General features: G+C 38.8%; 1 protein-coding gene across 1 annotated transcript in view; it reads left to right on the top strand.

Annotated features, from left to right (window-relative positions):
* The window catches only part of tenm1 (teneurin transmembrane protein 1), a 214,038-nt gene that overhangs the window by 29,640 nt on the left and 159,887 nt on the right, over window positions 1-24,511 (top strand). The window contains exon 2 of the mRNA XM_036523629.1: window positions 13,985-14,264. Coding sequence (XP_036379522.1) covers window positions 14,048-14,264 — 217 coding nt within the window. The 5' untranslated portion in view covers window positions 13,985-14,047. The remainder of the gene's footprint in view (window positions 1-13,984; window positions 14,265-24,511) is intronic.

Below are 24,511 nucleotides of genomic sequence, written 5' to 3'. Positions count from 1 at the left end.
ACATCGGATGGGTCGGTAGATGGTTTCTATTTTTAGCTATGCAATCAAAACTTACCAGTGTTTGTAATATACCATTTTCTGCACTAATACACACTTCATTTGACCCTCATTGATGCGCCACTGTGTGCACTGCCGACTCCAGTGGTTGGGTCATGTGAGCTCAAATGAAACACAGATTCATATAAAATCCAAAGCATATGCTGAAATGGTCCAACAGACCATGCACAGTTTGTCTGGGTCACCCTACTTTTCACATAAAATGGAGGTGTGGTGACATATAATGTATAACCAATGTTACAATAATAATTTTCATTCAGTGGCACGGTTGCAGTGGCATAGTGATGTAAGTCTATTCCCAAGCAACAGGGAGGGCACCTTGTCATTTGTGCTTCAATCCTAGAAATGTCACCTTGGATTACAGCCAGCTGTCTGTAATAAAGATGAATTGAATGAAACATTTGAAGCACTTTCATAATGTGTGCTGAAAATGTGGTTTACGCCGCCTCTCCATAAATAAATCCCTGAGTACTAGTAGCAACTGGCCTTGCGGTTTGCAAAAGCTGAATATTTGAAGCTCATAAAAGGTTATTGCCAAAGATTTATTGCTAAGATCAGGGAGATAAACAAGTATGTTTTATACTTTTTCGAGACATTAATATGAAATGTCTAAATTTATTCAACCAGAAGTGTATAATTTCCAGGCAATATCTAGCAACAAGGAACATTTGTAATTATGGGCATCTTGGCGCCTCCATGAAAATATAATGCATGTGATGAAGTGAAGACAGCTTTGATAGGGGGAAAAGCTGAAAATAGGCTAACATCTGAAGAGAAATATATCAATATATCAGTATACGTCAATTTCAGATAAAAATCTGCTTGAATCAGTTTGATTGCTATGTTAATAAGTATATTCACATATTAAGACATATTAGACATGTTTGCCTTATTGAGTGAATACATATTATTAGTAATGAGTTATCTTGTAATTTTAATTTAAGCTGTGTAAGTAATTAAATTTTACGTAATTTAATTTTAAGTTATTTTAATTAAGTAAAGACTGAGAACTCTGATTGGGTACACTTTGCAAAGCTGAAAATCCCTTACAATGTGTATTTAATGCCTTTTTCCCCTCACTAAAACATTTCATGGCTTCAGTGTACTGTTGGTGCAGAGATTTTTCACCCGTTCTGGTGGTGGTGCGGTGGGACCATGACTGCAGAAGTGATTTAATAGCTTTTTCCCTGAGTAGGTGGTGGAACAGATGACATTAGGGCAGCTATTAACTGACACCAAAGAAATACAGAAATGTCCACAGTTCTGTCAAACATCACCTGCCACAAAGAAGCTGTACTCTCTGTGCTTCTTGCTTGTTCGGCAAAGAAGTTTCATGAAGTTCCTTTAATTTCATGAACTTAGAGTTCCTGTTGAACTTTTGGTTCAATAATACATGGACAGAACTTTCAGTGTTCAGTATATATGTATATATATATATATTTTGAGCTCCAGTAAACATAGGTGTTACAAACAAAAATGGTTTCCATACTTTTTAAATAAGACAGAAACAAAGTACAAAAGGCAGAGAAATATGGTGGAAGGGATTTTCTGCTGCTGGTTTTGAATAATGACTTGTACAACAGGTTTTTCTTGGCCTAGGACAGTGAACATATCCTAGGCCAAGAACTTGTGTCTTCTACTGCATGGTTTAACCAACGGACTGATGTATAAATTTATGTGGGTTATTGAGGAAAATGTGTGTGGAAATGGAAAATGGAAAATGTGCTAGCAGCTAAAATCAAAGCAGACCAAAATATAATACAGTCTTTAATAGCCAAGGACTGATAGTGTTCTTAACACATGGATATTGTGTGCTTGGGTTAGAAATGAAAAACAATTCTGAATGGTCATATTAAACTATTTTTAAACAAAGTTTAAAATTTTCCATTTATTTATATGTTGATTCATTTATAAAAGGCGGTTGGGCTCTACAGGATACGTAACATAAACAAAACAAACATAAACATAAACCTGTCAGTATATTGACATGTACTGTGTATTTGCTGATTATACAGTGTATCAGCATGATTTTTGCTTCAACTATGAGTGAGGTTGTGCTTCAGTTATTGAAAGGATCCCACAGAGAGTAAAGTCATTACCCTCAGTATCATCATGGCCACCATTTGGAACAGCATTTCCTCTATATAAAATAAGTCTGAATCAGGCTTATTCTGCACTGGGATTCTTTTGATGTCAACAGCAGGTTAAGTAGCATTCCTATTGATGCGAACATTAATAGGGATAATCCCAGTTTACATATCCATAAAAAGGATTGATTCAAAATATTGCTGAGTGACAGTTCTCCCATTATTTTTGGCTAAGAAAATAGGGAAAGAATTAGCTACCCAACAGGCGCAATGTGAAAGAACCTGTCAAATTGCTTCTGACGATTGTGGCACTTCACTAAGGGCCACAACGGAAAAGCACTTTGATGTACATTGTTAAAGGAAGATTAAAGAACTGGCACTATGCTAATGATGTTGTGGCCGGTAGGTTCCTTAACGTGTGTCCAAAATCCTTCAAAAACACCTTTGATCTTTTTAAGTAACAAGGGGAAGGATCACTCTCTCAGCGGCACACTGTCAGAATGCAGTAATTGCTTTTTAAACTGGAGATCTCTGAAGCTGACTGTCTCTGCAAAGCTGGACTTCATCAGGTAATAACATTCTCTGAGAAGTGGTGATGCTTCTTGGCACGGTTATTAAAAGTGTGAGCCCATAAGTCATGGAGATGGACAGTATTGTTCATGCGTTTGACAGTTGAGCTTTCAGGGTCAGTTGATCGGACCTCCTTTGCCTTACAGCCCATATTAAATGTTGCAAATGATAAAACATATCTCCTCTGCACTCTCATTTCCTCTGCTACCATGACAATTGCTAAACCAACTGGTGTAAAATGTCAGTAAAATACTTACAAAGCGTTAATCAATCTTACAAAGCGTAATCAATCTTTACATCACATTCATGATATACGGTTTTCTTACAATGTAAGCCTCTTAAAACAGGTGGAATTATTTCCTTTTTTGAAGGTTTTATTTATGTACATTTAGGTCAGAGAGTATTTTGGACTGGAGTTGAATGTATGAAAATCACAGTAAATCAGACTCTTGGCACATGAAGGATGGCATTTTTGCCCCCTTTAAATGATTGTGTTTGCTCCTCTGTCTGGTTGGACATTCACCTTACAGATAATTCATCTCATATTTTAATGGGTTTCAGATTCCACAGGAGAGAAACATCTTTTTTTTTTTGCTTGGGAGGAGAAGCCTTGCATGCTTACTTTTTGAACAAGGGGTGAGAAACAAATGTGCAAAGCACCGTGGAGGTTAGGTGTCTTTGTGTCGATTTGTAATAGACTGTGAAACACTGTGGCCTAGGAGACCACTGAATAGAATACAGTGAACATGATTAGGTTTATGATCAAACCTCATACCACTGAGCTTCAAATGTGCTTAGAAAGCTTTGCCAAAGACCCTGCCTCAACAATATATACTGTAGCCTATGGTTGCTGTTGGTGCTGATATATCTGTTACCTTGGCATATCAATCTTACATCTTCACTTCAATCCCAAAGGTTGTCGGAATGTACCAGCTCTATTTATCCATCAATCCAACATCTGATCAGTCCTCTGGCACTGTCAGATATTGCCACAGATATTAAGAGAACTGACCCACTGGTGTTGGAAGAGGTGCAGAGTCAAAAAAAAAGGTACAAACAATCAATCTGCTGTATTTGTCTCACCGCAGACATTTAGGACAGAGGGTCAAAGCGTGTGTCAGTATCAAAGCTAGAGTCTTCCATGTTTGATCGTACAGAAGTGAAGGCAACCCTGGGGCTATACATACAGTAGATGCTCAGTTGATAAAAGATTTTATTTTCTTTTGTTTTAATTAAAATGAATATGGTTTGAAGACAAGGTTTTAGGTCTAAAATCAAAGGAAATATCTAATCACCTTTTAGGCCATGTGTGGCCTAAATTTAGGCCTAAATCAGCAGAATATCAAAACATTTTCTTATTAAAAAAAAAAAAAAAACTCAATAGGATAGCCAGGGAGAGCGGAGACAGATTGCAGAATTATTTTTAATGTTTTGGTATAGCATAGTAAAATGGCCTATGAGGTCCCTAGTGAAACAAGGGAAGAAGGCATTGTTGCATTTTTGCAGTGCTTCCCAAGCGTGGTCATGGGGGTGCGACATACATGCTACTTTTTGCTCCAGCTGCCTCTAATTATTTTGGTTTGATTGAGCTGCTGATTAAATAAGGGTCTGAGTTTGTCATCACCTGATCTGCCGTCTGATTTATGTCCTTGAAAAGGTAAATGCATTGTTGATACAGAGGTGTTTATTCAAAACATGTTGTTCATAAATGTCCTAGACCAGTTAAGCCATTATGTGTTTGGGATGTTGCTGTAGTGTAAGATATCAGCAAGATTTTCGAAAGTGATCTCTTCAGTGTTGCTCCTCTGTTTCCTATCTCCATCATGTGGAGCAAAGCTGTTCACTCAAGCTGCTCAATTAAGAAAGAAATGATGAACTGCATTGGAAGGATTGTGGGAGACTGCATTTGCTGTGGAATTGGTTGCAGAATTTCAAATAGCCTTGTTTGACTACTTATTTAAACAAAAATAAGAATATGAAGACGAATAAAAATTAACGGTCTTGTGTGAAATTCTGTTTTTGTAAGGTGAGGAACAACAAATACATTTATAAAAAAAGGTTCAGTTCAGTTCAACTATTAATTTAAATATAGTTGGGGTGACTGCCTCAGTTTTTCTTAAGTAGCTTTTCAATTAATTGTCCCAGGGTTAGAAACAGTTGATTCATTGAGATTAATTAATTGTTCATTTAAGTTGGATACACAACACGTGTCTTTCAGAAAGGACTAACTGCATGAGTGAACCCAGATTAGTATTCAGGTAACAACTCAATCAGCACTCTGTTGGAACAAAACTAGCATGCACAGTCTGTATACTATGTGAAGGTACACACACAAAGGCTGAACATCATCTCCTTTTCATAATTTGATAAATATTAAACCTCCTAAATTTTGGGTGATGTAGTGAAAGAAAAAAGATCATGTGGTATTTTAGTGTACCCTTGTAAATGCATTTTAATTAAGAGAGATTGGGCAACACAATGCAGAATAAATACCAGGTCTTAATTTCCTTGGGTCCAAAAGTTTAGGAGGTTGAACAAACTAGTCACGTGTCCTTGGGAAATGATGGTTGTTGAGTGGCAATATGTCATAAATGTTACAAATTGCCGCTAATAAATATATCTTAATCAAATTTGTTAAGACCTAAGAACTTCTTAACTTCAAACATGATCATATTCGTGTTATGTTAAAATGATTAATGCTTTCTAGTTCATGCTAGTGACCTGGCATTCCAGTCTCAAATTCCAGTGAGCATGCAGATGTTTACATATCCTTTAAACTAACGAGGCTTGCTATTAGTCACCTGTAGAGTAAGAAAAGAAGCCTGACATTTCAAGATTAGACGGTCTGAGTACCTTAGCTCTTTTTCCCTTCCATGCTTGAATGTTCTGCAGTGCCCTTCCCATATTAGCGCGAATGTATTGTTACGCGTCGCATTTGATTAAAAGTGACACTTGTGAGACACTGAGGCTCGGGGCCGCTTTTGCTCTTGAACAATAGAGAATGGCCAGTGGCAACGGAATATTCTTAGTCGACCTATGCTTGACTTTTGCGTTCACCGCTGTATTTGTTCGCATCTGCGCAAGTAGGCATGCGCTCGTTCGAGACTGACCTGAGGGAGCTAGTCTGACAGCGTGTGCTCGCTTCAGAGAATGGCCTCATGTGATAGACATTTGAAAAGGCCCTGGGCTCACCAAAAAAAAAAAAAATTCTCCTCAGGTAGCATTCCAAACACATCAATCAGGGAAGCGCATCCGGAGTTTACCACGGGGCATGCCCACGCACATGTTAAACCTTGCCCGTTCTCTGAAAAGATCATATTAAATGGGCACACTGGCTGTCCTCTCACCCACTGGAGACCAGCATGCACCGCAACCCTCTGGCGGCTGCATTCGGTCTGCCGAAGGGGGGGGACATGCTGGTGTTCCCCCCGCAGATACCAGCCTTCAGCCTGTCAGACCCAAGACCTTCTAAGAGACACACAAAGTTGATGAATGTTGGCCTCATCTGTCTTTCTGTTCATGCTATTATGAAAAGAAAATACCATCTTATTTTGGAGACTAGACCAAGCCTCAGAATGAGACCAATCCCAATGTCCTTTGAATGACAAAATTAAGGACAAATCACATTTCAGCCTGCGTATGGGCCCTTGTGTCCCTTGATGAGGTTAATTTCAAAGGTGGCAGAAACTATTCATGCATTCAGCATGCTGGATGGATATTGTAAACATGAACTGTCTGGTCACATAATTGCTAATCAGAGATGAGGACCATGTCATTGTTACAACCTACTTATTATTCCTAATATTACCTGCACAAGAATGAGATTATTTCATTTGTGTATCAAAGACACAAGCTATTTAGTTTGTATGTTATAAATATTTTGAGTTTGACTTCAACAGGAAACAAACTGTATTCTCTGAAGGACACAGTGCATATTGTTTTCTCCTATTTATGACAGGAGATGATACTGCATTAGTTAACCCAGTCCTCTCTTGGGAGGGACAGAGGTAATAGCAATCATACTGATTGAGGCTGCATATTCACGTTCATTTACAAATATTGTCCTGAAAGGCCTGGATCCATTATTACAGAGCTAATTAAGGAGGATTACATGGTACAGTTGAGTCAAACTCCCTGTAGCTGTACAAGGTCTGAATCACTCTTTGAAGGATTTAATCACTCTTTTGGGTCTCTGTTTCATTTTTTGAAAGACCGTTCTTACAAAGGCTTGATATCATGTGCCGTTGTGAAATGACTTCACAAATAGTAGGTTATGACAGTCCGTCAATATCAATGACTAATTTATTAGTTCACATTTTAGTTGGATGTTTTGCCAGTAATCCTGATATGCCTATTTTGTATTATTATTCTGTGATTATTCATAGTTAAAATGAAATTCACGGCATGTTATTTATGCCTGCTGTTTCTAGGTACCTAACATTGCTCCATATTCTCTTTTTCTTCTTTGGCTTGTGGCTGACTTTGGTTCACCAGCGCAATGAGTTTATGTAGACCTCATGAAAACAGAATGAAAGATTTGTACCCTGGAGTTAAATTTAGACCTACTTATCACTCGGTCTCCCTCAGTGACAGATCCGCAAAGCAGAAAATATGTTTGCTAGGACCCAAGCACTAAAGCTGTATTTTTTGGGGGGGATATATGGAGTACATTTTGTCATTGAACATAAAAAAAGCAATCATTCATCCTCTGTAAATGAATAGCAGACTATGGAATTTGACATAAATGAGCTGAAAATGATGGTAATTCATAGTATCCAGAACCTGTCCTCAGTGTCACAGTCTGTGCTCTCTCTTAGTGCACTGGTTAATTGGGGGGGGGGGGGGGGGGTTGGGGGGGGGGGGGGGGTGGTGCAGAGTTCATTTCCCTAAATGAGCAGCTCCCTTTTGCTGATGTTAACTTTATCAAGCATTCATAACGTGGTGGCTTGTGCTGTCTAATTCATGCTTGCTAGTTGACTTACATACAGTATATGCATGCAGTTTTTCTCTTGCTGCTACCTAAGCCCTGTTTGTTGTAATTAAGAAGAGTTTCTCCTTGTTTTTTGTAACATCTAATTTAATCAAAAGCTTGGTTTCTGAAGAGGTCTCGAATTGGGCCATGGGTGAGCTGTCTCATTAAGAACAGCCTTCATTACCAACGTGCATGTAGAATTGAACTCACTCAACTTATCCTTCATGGGTAAATTAAAGTTCTATAGCTGCACTGTGACTCCCGTAATGACCTGCCTGCTATTCTTATAAATGTGCAGCGAGGCTCTGTCCTTTCTGCTGAAAGACTGAAAGCATGGCAAACCATAGTGGTTTGATGCAGTGCTGCATTACCTTTTATGTTACAGCCTATTTCCAGTCCCAAAATTCATTATGGAAGAAACATCATCATATTCTTGCCAAGGGCCCTACAGATTCTGCCTTGAGCTCACCACGGTTGAAATAGCGGGATCCAGATATAGAAAAGGCAGTCTCGATTTATGAAAAAATAATGTCTCATTTATACTTTTTATTTACAATGAAAGTGCATATTCAAGTACTGTAAGAACTGATTTAGATATGTTGTAGTCCATTTCAGCTACCTTATCTTACCTCTCTGCCCCTCTGTGTGAGATGTGACATCACAGCCACAGAAATGAAGCGCTGTCGGTGAATGCCATCATGCTACTGTAGCTCCTCACCTTCCCTCATGACCATCATGCTCTTAAAGTGACCTTCCCCTGCAGCAGCAAAGAGGAAAAGAAAGGCTATCATGTAAACACATATATACATGTAAAAGCAAGTAATCAATAGCTCTTAGGCTGACATATGGGTTCAGCTGATTTATGGTTTTCAGAAATTTAACATTCATTAAACACAAGACACCATGAAAGTATGAGTGCACCATCCTAACACAATGCCAGCGCATACCCAGGGCCCCCCACAGTGGTCGCCCTTGCAGGAGTCCCATAGATTGGCTCGCTTGTCATTGCACACCTGAGTCTTCCTGCAGCAAGGCTTAGAAAAAACTCCAATGAATGCCCCGTTCAGTTAGCAAAAAAACAAGGTAAAGCTGTTAAAATGCAACACAGTTTCAGCAAAAACAAGTTAGAAAAGTGAAACTTTTGATTATACGCTTAGTTATGTATTTTATACACTTAGTACTTAATGTAATTTCATACTCCTTTCTGACTGGCAATAGAATAAAAATGAAATATAATGCATAATACAAAATAAATTACATCTTATCTTAACTGATGTAAATTACAACAAATTACATAAATCTTACACAAAACTGCTATGATTATTATTCATAATCAGTTTTTCGTATCTAGAATCAAACTCTGAAGAACTTAAGTGTTATCATTTCAGTGAGGTAACAGCCTAAACTAGCCACAAAGGTATGTTATACTATAAGTGGCCTTTTCATAGCATCTCAACAAAGGCACAATATAGGTTATATAAAAAAAAGGATGATGCCTGGCTGGTATCATGAGAAAGTCAAGATATGAAAATGTCAAAGCAAAGTTGAAGTGACTGAATTATCACAATGCAGGTGCTATTCTGCCGTTTTTATTTCTTTGAATACTCAGGATAATCCCAGTAAACACCCCAGTGTACCAGAGCGTGTCAGTTGAACCTCTGCTCATGTTACAGTGACCTCTGCATATCATGGAAGTGGTGGAGGACGGGAGAACTGGAATGGGTGGAGAGGACGGAATTGCACAATGATTACGTATTTGCTTAGCAGGCAGTTTTGGACAGACCAGCTTTCCTTGCTTACACATACATTTCTTATATATTCTGTACCCAATCCAGAACCATTGAAGTAAAGCTCCTCCCTCAAAGGTACAATGGCAATGTCACATCTAGCATTTGGACTGTGGACCCTCGGGTCTCAAGTCTGGTGCTGTGTTCCTCGCACCTCATTTTGAGCGACATTTTGAAAGCAAACCAGATACGCGCAGTGCAGCCAAGGAGAGCAGGATTGAAATCACACCAAAGAGAGCAGCGGCTACAGAGGAGAGCTCCATGTGATGGGGGAGAATGAGGCAGCCAGCGCCTGCAGCTCGCCCCCAGCACATTGATGAAGTTCTCTCGCTGTGTACCCATGCTGGGCAAACAGAGTAGGCTTTCCCAGACCTAACGGGGCATCGGCATTAATATTTAATTCCTCCCCTAATTACCACTGGCCACCCTCCCAAATCCAAAGGCATGTATAATGCTGGGATCTGCCGGTGGTTCTCCTTATTAACCCCTAAGCAACGATCGAAATGGCAGCCCCGTTGGACTTGTGGCTGCTGGGAGGTGTGGAGGAGACTGGAGAGCAGGAGCCACGGCAAGGATGTGAACGATTCAAAGGAGGAGCTTCTCAGGAGGAGATGTAGCACCAACGGAGAAGAGCACATTGTCAATACACTGACACCATCAGGCAGGTTTCTGAATGAGTAAATTCATTTATTTCTGAGATTTTTTTATTGTTACCATTGGTAGATCCAAAATTGCTAATTTGTATTATTTCATTTGGGGCAGTGCTTAAAACAAAAAAATAATACTGCTGCTGTTATGAAGATCAAGAGGTAAAAAGGGAGTTAATGTTTAAATTAGACCTCCATTGTGACTCTTACAAAGTTATTATGATTCTCTGTAGATTTCAGCAATATACTGTATTTTGAAATTGACAGGTTGTGCTTTGCAGTCTGGAAAAATGAATCTGTTTTGTGAAGAGGACTAATATTAAACCTTACCTCCTGCAATCTGTTCAATGAAAAATGAGGATTGTGTCCTCCCAAAATTAGAAAAGGGATTCATTGAAATAAATACAACTAAACCTAATTTGGACTTCAACTAAAGCCAATTTGATGCAAAAAGAGCAGAAATCTACCTCAATACTTAACAGCACTTAACAGTAATAACATTGTGTGTGTGTGTGTGTGTGTGTGTGTGTGTGTGTATGAATATATATTCTCTTTAATTATATTATGGAAATTACATATGATACATGTGGCATAGTCTTAACTATTTCTTTTCATCCTTGATTTGCATAAAGTAATGGATAACAGGTTGATTATAAGTAGCCTGTCGGGTGTATTTGTACAGTATTTCTTTGACCAGTCCGTGGTAAATTTGTTTTGCATTAACATATTCATAGAATATGGCCAGAGCCATATTCTGTAATAACATTAGTTTTGTTCAGGTTATTTGCATCCGTACAATTGTATAAATTTACAAAAAAATTTGCAAATTAGATGATTTTGCTGGACTCTAGTTAACTCAAGATGGTGTCCTCTGTGTCCACTTGGCAGTTTATTAACAAAAGCCCTGATCAGCTCATTAAGTCTTGCTTTGCGCTCATGGGAGAACCTTGTGTTTTGTCCAGAACTCTCCCATGTGTTGAAGACTGTGCATAGGCACATCCATGATGTGCCAAGATCTGGAAAATGTGAAGACTGTGCAATCATGCTCATGCGCATATTTCAGACCAGACAAAAATACCATAAGGTGTGAAATTAGGTTGTTCATTTGTCTTTAATACATCCCAAAAGAGGCTACTGCCAGCATATTCATGATGCAATGATCATTTGCTACAAGGGGATGATTATGGGGAAAAATGAGCAGAAACAGGGCATTAAACAAAGGTAAGAGTGACAGATTATCTAATTGGTGGCGAAGACTCGGTTAACGTTTGAGAAGCCATTTTAACGATATGCAAATTAATGGTAACAGCTGCTGATGAAAAGAAAAATAAACAAAAAGCTTTTTTTTTGCTGCATTACATTATTCATGTGCCCTTTCGAAAATGAGAACAAAAATGCATTCTCCATTTTTCTTCACTTTTATCATTTTAATGACATTTACAGAGTAATATTGCTTTTTGAGTGGGGCAGTTGAGTCATAAAGATCAATTCTAAGATTGATTAGATTTGTAGTACTACATGAACTTTAGGACTCCTGCATCAGCCTGCTCATATTAATACATTACAGTTTCAGCAAGTCTTTCAGTGTATTTATGTCCCAATCTATCAAATGAGCATAAGTGATACTGAGGCTCACTCAGTAAGAAAAAATATTGAGAGATATTCATGAAAATATGTTTTCAGTGAATACAGTGTGTGCATTCCTGCTTGTCTAGGGTGTGTATCTGTGTGTGTGTGTGTGTGGGTGTGTGTGTGTACAAGTAACTACGCATCACTCACTAAATAAGGCAGCAGAGAGGTTCAAATGACTGCACAGCAGCAAATGAAGTGAGAAAGTTTTATTCATGCAATCCCATAGTGTTTTTGTGGTTGATTCAAACAAAAGTGAGGTAGTCTGTAAGAAATATCGTAGTGCATCCTAGATAGCCACAATGAAAAGTTAAATATCAAGGTAATAGCTGTGGGATATTTCATGGGAGGGATCCTGCCCATTGAATTTAAATGACTACAATCAATGATCATGACATAGGCTAAACAAGATTGAGCTTAGCCCTCTTAATGGTTATCTTGCAGGATCAATCAGAAATTAATTAACACAGTATTCAGTGGTGTAGTGCAACATCTGTTACTGGACCTCTAATGGTGAAATCATCATCCATTTTTGTTAGTTCAAAGTGAAGAGCTGGATGTTTTGTGACACACTCATATTTTTTGCAGATACTGAGTGTCAAACAGACAAGTTTTGTAATGGATTGCAGCAGGCACTTAAAGGTTTGACAAAGCTTTGCTTGGTTTCTTATTATATGTACAACCGAGGAATGAGTTAAAAATGAATTAAAATCTGGGTTGTGATGACTCAGCATTATTTGCCAGTCTGTAACCTAACCTGTAACAGTCCATGGGAATCCTGGCTTGCCTTCAGGAGACCAGATCCATTCAAACACATGCCATGAAGTAAGAAGACAGGCCCTGGACTGTCAAACAAACTGCAGACACAAAAGCCTTTGCATCCCCAGTGGGGGAAGGGAAATGACATGCCCACTAGCATGCAAGTTCCATATTTCATCTACTTGCAATGGGCTTTGTCCTTTCAGTAACAGATTCATCTCAGTGGCCACTGAACAAAAAAAAAAAAAACAGAAAAGAACCACAACCTGTAAATTTATATTCAAATTAAAGGACGAATTGCACAGACTTCATAGACGTAGAAGATGCCTTCCTCAAAGCAGAATGCAAATGGCCCTTAAATAAGCCTCCGACTGCCAATTAGCCAAGGAGGACGTTGCCTGAGTGCGCAATGAATAACGTATTACCACAATGCGGTGGGAAAGGGGCATCCAAAAGAGCGCTTGGTTGTCATATTTGTCTTAAATGCCATTAAACATTGCTGGTGTCAAATGCAGCTGTCGGTTACCAGGGAGTCGACTCTGTTTCTTGCTGTGTCAGTAGAGTTGCCAGGAGGTAATTACCTGGGACTTTTCCCAGCGTGCTACCAGAAAACACAAGGACAATGTTTCACTCCTAGATGTACAGGGGCAAGGCTCGGGGTCAATGCCGTGTCTAAGGTTTAGTAGCTGTCAGGGGGGTTGACGGAAAGGTCAACACAGGTGAGACCGCATCCGGAATGAAGGCATTAACTCAGTCATTGAAAGGTCACTTGTAGGCCTATACCGTACCTGCGGTGTGTGCAGAAATTTACTGTACGGTGCAATCTCTCTGGCAGTGAGCTTGATCAGAGAGCCTGAGCGCACAAGTACCCTTGTTAAATGAAAAATAAAGAGTGAACTTCAAAATCCCTAAGCTAAATTAAATGCTAGATGTTTTCTTTTTTTGTTTTCCCACCAGGAAACAGGCATTCACTTGTTTATACCAGCAAGAACCTTTTGTAGCAATATGAAAAGTGATGAATATTAGATCACAAACTCTCAAGTTTTGATGGCTTGATGTGTTTGCAGTGATTGATCACAAGTTTGTGGCAGGACGCACACAAAGCGCCTCTTCGTTCCCCCAATATTCCTGCAGGATTCATGGATAAGAGTCATTATAACCCCGCAGGACTTCTTCTACTGTACTTCAGAAATTACACTAGATTAAAGTCGTCTCTCATCCTGTTTCTCCCAGGGCTTTTCCTTTCCTGCATCTTTCAAAGCAACCAAATCTGACTGCGGTACCACCCAGCAACATCTTAAAACTCAGATGGGGCTGATAGATGTTAATAACATACTGGAAGTGTGGTGCTGAATCTCAGATTATGGTTATGATTGCCCGATGAGCCACACCAAACGGAATAATAATAAAAAAAAAATGTGTGCAATGTGTGAAAAATGAATCTAAACCCTTTGTGTTTTGTCTCTCCGCCTCCAGGTTGCTCTGTGCCCTGTCTTGTGGATCACATGATTTAATGAGCGTGGCTGAGCTCGGCCAGCCATGGAGCAGATGGATTGTAAACCTTACCAGCCGTTGTCCAAGGCCCGGCATGAGATGGAGCTGGCCTACACCAGCTCTTCGGAAGACAGCGACGATGGGCGGAACCCACGCAAGTCCTACACCTCCCGAGAGACGCTGCCAGACTATGGCCAGGACCTGAGGCTCAACTACAACAGCCACAGCAAGACGCGGAAAGCTGCTGACGAGCCCACACAAGGTGCAGTGCACGTCCACCCCACTCACACTCCACACGACTCATGACCCTTGTCTGATATAACGCAAGTCGGTCAGGTCTGAGGACAAATTAAATTGGTGTCTTCCTTTAGCTGGTCCATGAAACAAAGTGTGAGTCATTGCCCAAAACTGATGGCCTCCAACATAATAGAAAGAAGCTTGTGGGCTGTGCTGGGAGATTAGGACTGATGCAGGTATAGCTGGTATTGAAGTCAAAATACCGCTTAAGCTTGGAGTTAATCAGGAGGTCATAGCAGATAAATACAGAGGCGATCAGGTGGTCACAGTTAGTACACGGTTGCAGGGGGTGCTCAGTACTTGTTCAGTGTTGTTCAGTACTGTGTGCTCAGTCCAAGATGATGAATAGTCCTGATGAAAGACTGTGGTGAAGGAGAGCATTAAGATACATTTTGAAACTGGTACATTGTCTTCATGGCTATTGACTGGGTTACTTTTAAACCAAAGAGAAAAAATACAATAGCACACTTGCGAAAACACAACATACAATGTGCAGTTTGGTTGAAGCTTTGAAGCTTTGAAGCATGTGTAACACTGCTCCTAGAAAAGTATCACCATTGAGGCCTTGCTGGACTTCATATTATATTCAACGCTCATAAGTCTTCAGAGCAGACTTACAAAAGCAGGGTACATTGGTGCACATAGAAATACCATAAGAACACCACAATGTTAGAACAAAAGTGACACAACAGAAGTATAACCTTGCAACAATAATGATTGAATTCTTTAACGTTTGCATATTACCTTATTTATTGATCAAATTTAAATGGAGCTTTCAAATATAAGTGTCAATAAGCTTTTGACAACAACATTGTACTTGAGAACTGAATCATTTGTGTGAAGGCAACCACTGCTGGTGAATACATTAATAATAATACATATTATTATTAGTACAGCAGAACAATGACTTTTAATAGTTCATACCAAAATTTTGTCTTCAAAGTTGACAGATTTCATAGTCATATGGGTTATCAGTCAGGAAGCCAATTTAACTGAACCATTTAACCTCCCATTGTGTAGACTTAATGTACACTTTTTTATACCCATTTTTATGTAACAGTTTATTATTACATCATCTATGAGGAATACATCTCAGGAAAAGAAGTCTCTTAAGACTGAATGCCACTGCATGTGACCACTCACATTCACATACCCAACTGTACATGAGCCTACCTTGTCCTCCGTCCCTCCATGTTTCCTTCCTTTTTGCTCACACTCCTTAGTGGAAGTCACGCTGCTTAGAAGAGGATAGGGATATCCCCATGCTCACAGCACAGTCTCCCATACCAAATATCTTCACTGCAAATTTGTGTTTTCCTTGAAAAATTAACACTAATTAAGCTTCTTTGACTTTTTTTTATCTGTCTGATAATTGTACCGGCTGCTTATGAAGTTTCTCAGTACGATTTAACATATTCTATATTAATTATAATAATAGAACAACATTTATGTTGGTCATTACATCTGCTTGTCTATTGATCATTGTACTGTGGTAACTTTAAACATGACTTGTTCGCACTTTTCAGCCATAGGTGTACAATATACAGTTCCACATTATACTGAAAATTAGGATTAATAGCAGCAATATCAGTAGTACTACTACAACTAATAATAATATTAAGTGTGGTAGTACTTGTAATAAATATAGTAATAGCCATTTAGTATAGTTGTTATGAAATGGACATGTAATAAGTTAAATATTCATAATTTAGATAGTGAAATACTTTATTTCTTTTGTTTCATTGGTGAGCCCTGAACAGACACAAATGTTTAAAACTGTGTGTGTGTGTGTGTGTGTGTGTGTATGTGTCTGTGTGCGTGTGTATGTGTCTGTGTGTGTGTATGCAAGTGCACACCCCAGACGAGCATGTTCTGATTTTAAACACATTTTCCCCATCCTGACTGCTGAGCTCATTTAACAGGGACTTCTAATGTTGTGCTGTTACTGTAGGCTGAATTTCAATTCACAATATAATGATTTCTGGGAGTTTGAACATAGCTGTTTCCCCCTTAAGCTTGATTATTTTGTGGATATGTTGAAAGGAAGGGAGTATGAAAGGCCAAAAAATGCATCTGAAGGCTTAATTATGAATATGCTTTAGATGCAGAATGAAGAATTTCCTAACTATATTATTCATGTAATTTTGTGCTTTGAAAAAGACATGTGAGATGTTGGACAGGAAGACTTTTGAGAACAATAGCAACACTTTTCTCAACCTGTTACAGAAACATGATTGAGAGAGAACGTTCATGCTTCCCTTCCCCTGTCAGCAATGTCTTATTAAGTCGACTTGAAACTTTTATGGAGGACGGCATGTTACTCATAAAACCACAGTTCATCTGCGTTCCCATTATGTTTCCAATTATTTTTACGCAGTCCTGCTTATTTGAATGATATTTATGATCAGTAGCTACTGAGACACGCTGCTTTGATTCCTCCTGACCCCTGAACTGTCTCCCTTGCTCAGATGAAATGGTCTAATCACCACTAGCAAGATTTAGTTCAGCATTTTTTCAAAATGACACTAAATTAAAAATGCATGAGAAATATTCATTGCAATGGGGAGATGAGAGATAAAATGCATTAATAAAACATTGAGGGAGAGGACAAATGGACAGAATATGTGTATGAGTATGTCAAACTTTTATTATTACTATTATTATTATTATTATTATTCAAAATACTACTTCCTGTTTCTCCACCTACTCTACCTCCACCAGTGATCTTTTTTTCCGAGGAGATCCCCCAGTAATACAATGACCAAGCCCAGTCATCTTAGCTTCAGCCATCAGGACAGAGAGCGATGCAGGGTTGCATGGATGTAAATATAGGAAGCAAGATTTATTAAGCATTCATATCACAACCTATAGGTACTGTAGCTAGTAATATCTGCATTGAGCAAAGATTTCTTCAATTTGCTTTGTATTATCTATTGTCTTAATAGGTAGCGTGTTCAGTACATGTATTTACTTGTGTTTGCACCAGCACACACACCTGTTATAGCAGTTGTTTTTACAAGAAAACAACTCTGATATCTTTTATTGCAATTGAAAGGATAGAGACTGCCCAGTGTAGTGCTTGCTGTACCTTCTGTCATAATTATTCACTTTATGGAGAGAAATGATACCATGCAGATATATTTCATTGTAAACAACTCGCTTTTGTTTAGTTGGATAGATTGTTAAATGAACAGATTGCTGTGTTGTAAGGCTTGCTTGGCAACAACAACAAAAAAAACAATGCCCCATAGCAAAGACTGCTGAAAAATGAGTAAATTGTTTGAAAACAGGATATTCAGTCTTACTGTTTTGAAATAGTGAAGAAAAAAATCTGAAGTAAACAACCTTAATTATAAGGAGTGAATAGCTATTAGAGGGGCATCTGGAACGATTACTTGAACGATGTCTGATATCCCAGAAGAAATTAAATTCAATGGTACTACTGGGTAATGAAATTATTAAGTTATTCAAATTAAAGTAGCTAAGCTTTATCATGACTGTTTACACACCTGTGTGTGTGTGTGTGTGTGTGTGTGTGTGTGTGTGTGTGTGTGTGCGTGTGTGTGTGTGTCTATGTGCGTTTGTGTGTGTGTGTGTGTGTGTGTGTGTGTGTGTGTGCGTGTGTGTGTGGCTCCAGAACCAGCGAGCTGTATTTCCCTCTGTAGAGACAATGTTAAATTCATGGCCTATTACTGCAGCCACTGGAATCCTCTGCCTCTCATGCCAATGTTTATATAAAGTAACTTGCAGCCAAGTCACAGCATCTGTTTGTCTAGAACTGAATCTAGCCATCTGAGGCCTTACCAAGTTAATTATTTTTTTTAAGTGTTGCCTTGTCCAGTGGACCCTGCAAGCGAGCATTTGATTTCTTCAAATTTTACATACATAATGCACATGGCTTACAAAACAGTAAATGCTTTGGGTAAGCAATGGGAAGCATAACCATTTTTAATGATAAGACCTGTCCATTGCCTTAGTGAGTTGTGAAGTCTAATTACGAGTAATAAAATTAAACCTCCCTTTAATATCTTGTCATCAAGGTCAAGGCTGTGTTCTAAATGCAAAACAGAGATGGGTTGTGCAATGACTACATTATTTTAGCATGCTTCTCTGGTATATTTTGTAAAACGGCATGCAATTAGGGTTTTAAAGACATTCCAGAGATATAAGATGCACTCAACTCAAATCCTGCTGATATTTGTTCCAACTATAAAATGAGTCATTCTCATTGCATGAATGCTGATGCACATTCAGCTGGTAAAATGATGTAGTTTTGAGGAATGCCCCAAAATTAGTCACAAGCGAAACAGTCCAGCATCAATATAATATTCTAAAATAAAGTAATTATAAAATAAACTGACACCGTCATTTAGTGTAACATGCAAAGCTGTGCTGCTGTGTGGTTAATTCTACTGCATACACTGCAGTTTATGGTTTAGAGTAGTATATCCAATATTAAATAGTAAAACACTAATATTGTCGTTTTAAGTTACTAATAAGGAATGTGTGATGGTTGTTTTGTTTGCACTATACACCCACACCTTTAGCAATGAAGTTTAATAACATTGAGGTACAAATGGAGAGAAAGGAGAAAAGTTCAGACTCAGTCTCTTTTGTTTGGGCGAGAGCAGCCACAAATGACTACAGTATGCTCAAAATTCACCAAGTTCTGAACAAGTGTCCTGAAATGGTTTCTGTTTTCCATGCTGTAAATTATAAATGGAGGCTCACATTAGATGGGCTGAAAGCGGCATCCAGTGCTGGATCTTAAAGTCTATTTTGGTGAATGTGTGGGCAATACCTGTTTTATTTAGTCGTGCGGAACACGTGTGTCCTGAAAGAGGGACTCTGCACCAAATAATGTGCAAGGTCTCAACAAGCGCAGTGATTTTTTTTTCACTTTTTTAACTGCATTGTGTGACACAGTTACAAATATAAATTATGAGTTCGCAGCATGTGATTATAAGTGACTTCAACACCCATAATTCCAACTGTGCTTCCATCGCTAAATTTAACTCCATCTCCATTAACATCCCTTACACTTTACATAATTACACACAGCAACAATATGCACTTACTGAAAAGTTACTGAAAAGGTACTCAGTTTTGTTAGGGAAGTATAACAATTTAGGTATATTTGCAGTTGATTTTACAAATTTTATCAGTGTTATGTATACACCACAAAATGTCCGCATATATGAAATTGATAGAATATATCAATTTTATGTGTCGAAAATATTTAGAATTACTTAGGTTAAAAAAGCTGGGGGTCTATACTGGTATTTTTTTCTTACCAGTAGAACCTAACACCAGGTTTCATAAATCTGATTTATGTTAACATATCAATCAATGCCATTCATTTCTATCTGTTGTGAGTCATTCTGCCAATTTAGTTATTATTTTTCCATTTAAAGTAGACCCTTTCTAGCACTGCACAATGCAAGTCATTCACAGTTGCTCGATTTATTATACTTTCATAATCAACTGACTCGCAAGGCTCCGATGCCCTTATTTACATATTTACGTTCCTTTTGCGTTCAACTCTTCTATTGTGAAGTCCTTTCAAATATCAAATAATGCATTTTGATTAAAAAAACATGGACACAATGTGTGTGGGTGGTGGAATGAAGGTGACTTTGTATTTTTTCCCTCCACCTATCACATATAAATCGAGAAATATACGTTTTGTCAGCGTTTTGTTTGTGAATGCTCAAAATATAGCTAAAGATGATTTGCTCGTCTGAGGAGAAGACAACAGTTTGTTGCCTCCATTTATGACTGTATTCAAATGACATTTCAAAAAAAAACATTTTTGTTCTGGTTACCTTGGAAACTGCATAAGCTGAATAAATACCGTTTGCTCACTGCAGATTTTTCAGCCTTTGCAGATTGACAGCAAAAAACGATACTTACAGCACTGCAACGCGGAGGAGAGATTTTCAGCCCTCCTTCTGTCTTTTGGTTGTGTCCATTTTCTACAAGTGCTTCTATTTTCTGGTTACGATTCAGGAGGTCAGGGATCGAAGAAAAATCTCCAGGGACCTGAGAGGGGTTAAGAAGAAAGGTTTCTGACTTGCGTAATTAGTGGTTTGAGAACCAGCGTTGGGCAAATGACTCGTGTTACACTTAATCAAGAAGAAATATGTGTAAATCTGAAGTGCAGTCTCAGCCATCAGACCACACTTAAGAGTGTGATATACAGTCCCCAGCCTAATGCAAGCACGGATCTGCTCATTTTAATATCCAACATTGATAGAAATCGGCTTATTTTGCAGTTAAGCTATATTTCTTAGATGTAGCAGTAACTGATGCTCTAATAGTGTGTTACAATCATTAATAGTGCTTTGTGAGAGTTATTGCAATGATTTAAGATACTGTTAGCAGTATTTAAGAAGTATTGTTGTTTCCAATAATCTAAACACCACTTTATTTTGCAAAGAAAAAATGCACCACATACTGAGATAAGTATTAAGATGTTAGAATATCAAGAATTTTATGTCGCAGCAAATTATGTTGGTCATCAGTGCTGTCTAGGCTACTTCCTTTCCAGCTGAAACTGGAATACATTAGCTCTTTATTTTTCGCTTCATCCCTTAGTTTGAAGAAACACTTGAATGTTCTGTGCCAACTGTGGAAAGTACACTTGACATACTTGTGTAGGTCAAGTGTACTTTTGTATGTGTGCAAGGGTTAAATACTGATTGTGAATGCATTTATGCTGAATCTCTTTTGATAGATGTCACTAAATGCCAATCCCGTTTTGCCTCAGATTAGTTATGAAACCTTTCTTGGTCAAAAATGTCTCTGAAGATCATTTATTTTGCTCTGCGGGGCAAATATTGATAAAGGTTGATCTTCACCCCTTCACAAATCTTAATTAAAGATTAAACCAAGATAATAAAATAGTAAGTAGGACTGAATCCACAATATGATGCCGTAGGCTTCAGAGAAACATATACTTTTGTGTGCTAATGATTGTGTGGTCAAAGTCTTAACAGCGGACTACAGATGAGTCTCCGCAGGAAGGGCTTTGAGCCCCAATTTATGGGATGTGTGAAGCGTGCACTTTTAAAGAAACCGGCAGTGCTGAAAGACTGCGGCATGCAGGACAGTCGAAGGCTCGTCGCCACCTTCAATGTTTCCTATTCCTAAATGTGAGTTGAAAGCAGAATGGATCTTGCATCCAAGTACAATGTCTGCGATCGATAATTAAGAATCGGAGAGGCCTCGCCCACAAGTTGCGAGACGCGAGAGGCCCCGTCTCTGCCCCGTCTCTGCCCCACCTCCCCAATGCAGATGATCACAGAGGACAGATGGCCACCGACTCTGTGTTCGGTGGGGGTACGCTGAGGGTGCGAGGCCGGCCCGCAGCCCAGCTGTCTCGCCTCTCCTCGCGTTGCTGCTCCTTCCAAGCCAGGGATGTGAAACAGAGAGAGCCTGAGAGACAGATGAGAAATGGCGTCCACGTTGACTGGGAATTCAGGGAACGACAATGCTTTGCTGCTCCTCTCTAGTGCTAGGTGATTTTTCTGGGCAGCCACAGTGGTGCGTCATATGTATGTATTGCCAGGACTGGTTTCCCCATAGCTAACATAAATACATCCGATATGTAAAGCTTAAAATATGAGGGTGCTGGGTTTTGAGATAATAGGTATGGTGCTAGGTGCTTTTATCACAGCATGAGAATGACAGTGATGACTATTTTCAGCCTAGCTGATGGAAATACGTAGTATTATTCAAGATTTCTGCTGGTTAGCTGGGGATAGGGGTCGAATTTGCAGCTATTATTTTTTGCTGAGAAATGGGAAGATTTCAGCCAGTGGATCAATAGTGATTTGTTTGGACTGATATTGACACAGATGTTTTGAATGTATCACAGCATGTTTGATGCTAGCTCTGGATATGTTTTGCTTTTTTGAAATGGCTTTATGTTACCTTTATGCTTACCATCCATGCTTTTTGAAGTTCTGACTCCAACATATGCAGTATACAGTGATTTATTCTATGTATGGAAATCCATAAAGACAAACTTGGTGACATGAAGTAACTAGGGATATTGCCCTACCCTACTATAATTATATTAGTGTTATTTATTTAAAGAAATACAGTTGTGTTGACAGCAAAATAAATTATTACAGCGCCAACAAACACAAGAAAAAAAGGTCTAAATAGCCAGTGGCATGACAATACAGCATCAAGGCATCAAATGTTGCCAAAACACAGGCATACAGCAGTGACGTTTAGCACACATAAGGTCGCCAGCAGTTATCCTAAAAGAAACATACATGCATCACACTAACATGGGCCTACAGCTAAACAATTATGTATACAAACAACATTGTCTTATATCATATTGTCGTACCTAGCAATGCATTAGAATGGTAGGAGCAACGCTGTAATAGTATGTCAAAGTTCAGTCAGCTTGGAGTGATAAAGACAGAACAGATTCTTATAACCAAGGTGAAAACTGAACAGGTGGGTCACGGAATGTGCGGCCGGGAAGGGGAGAACCTTCCAGATGATCAGAGGTTACTGAGCGGAGAGCTCATGCAGCGGTGCATCCGATGATGGATCGAAGGCGGGAGGGAGCAGTGCCCTTGACTTCCTGGTAGGCTTGTGCTGGGGTCTTGAATTTAATGTGCACCATGATCAGAAGCCAGAATAGGAGGACAGGGACAGGCACTGCATGGCCGTACCATGTGAGGTTGAAGACCGGCTGAGCAGTGATATTCTGGATGCCTTGAATTGGTCTTGTTGAACGGGAAGGCCAGGCGACAGGGAGCCGCAGTAGTCCAGGCAGGACAGTACAGGGGGCTGGACCAGGAGCTGGTATGAGTAGGTGGTGAGAAAACTACTTAATTTACTGTTACATACATTTTCTTGTGGCACCATGGGAGAGTTCAATAAAACCTTTCTGATAAAAGAATTGTTTTTTCTCCATATGTACTTTCTTTTGCACTTACATAGATGAAACTAATTGGGAGTATGCTATGTATTCGTATTTTTCATAACCCTACACCAAAGAAAAAGTATGTCAAATGGTAAGATATAATCTTTCTCACTACAGTAAAATTAAACAAAAGTCCCTTATTCAAACCAAATGTGTATGCATTTGTGATGATGAGATACTGTATACTGTCATGTCTCAGAATCACAAAGAGGAAGGTGCTCGTTATAATCACAAATGGAATGTGTTCTTTTGGGGGACAACTCATAGGCAGATCTTATGGGAGCTCTTGCAAGAGGTCAGTCTGGCAGAAGATGATTGTTTTTGTAGTTTACAACCCAGAGGGATTAATGTGAACAGCTCATCTGACCTACCTACCGTGACCCCCAAAACAAAAGCTAATATTGGTATATAACATAAAAGGTAAGTACAATGCATTCTAATATTAATATGAACTAAGTATTGTAAATGCTTAAAAAATTAACTGAAGAAAATCAAAATTCGAACAAGAATGAATACAGTAAATCACATTCTTGTTGTTAATGTTATTAAGATATCCGTTTGGATATACCATGGCTTCTTTGCTTTTAAACTCGAGTAAATATTGAGTGCTTGGACTGCTATGAGCACTATGACAGAATAATGTCCTGTTATTGTAACCAAACATAAGTTTAGGAGTGTGTTACATCACTTAGAGCACCTAGATTTGATTGCCTATCCAATCGCTACACACATGAGGACAGTAGCCTCAGCTAAGCCCTCGGATTTCAAGAAGTCACACAGATCTTTCAGGCATTCGCAAAGGAGATGTGTGTTTTTGTTTGATATTAAAGTGTTGCATGGAAACCCGTAAGGGGCATAGCAGGTGGTAATAAAAAGCGAAAAGCATCAGCAAAAGAAAAACATTTGTGGGGTGCAGGGATATCAAACAAATTCCTCTGTTTGCATGTTTCTGCTGCAGACCTACATTGAGTCTGTGTGTATGGAATATTATCGCTCATCGGCATAAACAACAGCAACGGAAAATGGATTCATGTGATCTTCAGCAGAGTGATACTCAGTTTATCACCTTGATGTTTGAAAACAATTAATTATATTTGTGAAATGGCTCGTTACAATTTTGGTTGCAGTGTAACATTTAAATATAATGTATTAGTTTCATTTGCACAGGCTGGTGACTCAGTGGACACACCATGAAGATGAGATTATTTGGCAGTGTTTTCAGCATTTTAAAAATCCTGTTCGGCACTCATTTCTTTGTGTTC

The sequence above is a fragment of the Megalops cyprinoides genome, chromosome 3, assembly GCF_013368585.1.
Source record: "Megalops cyprinoides isolate fMegCyp1 chromosome 3, fMegCyp1.pri, whole genome shotgun sequence".
Lineage (NCBI taxonomy): Eukaryota > Metazoa > Chordata > Actinopteri > Elopiformes > Megalopidae > Megalops > Megalops cyprinoides.
This window is presented reverse-complemented; position numbering and strand designations above follow the sequence as displayed.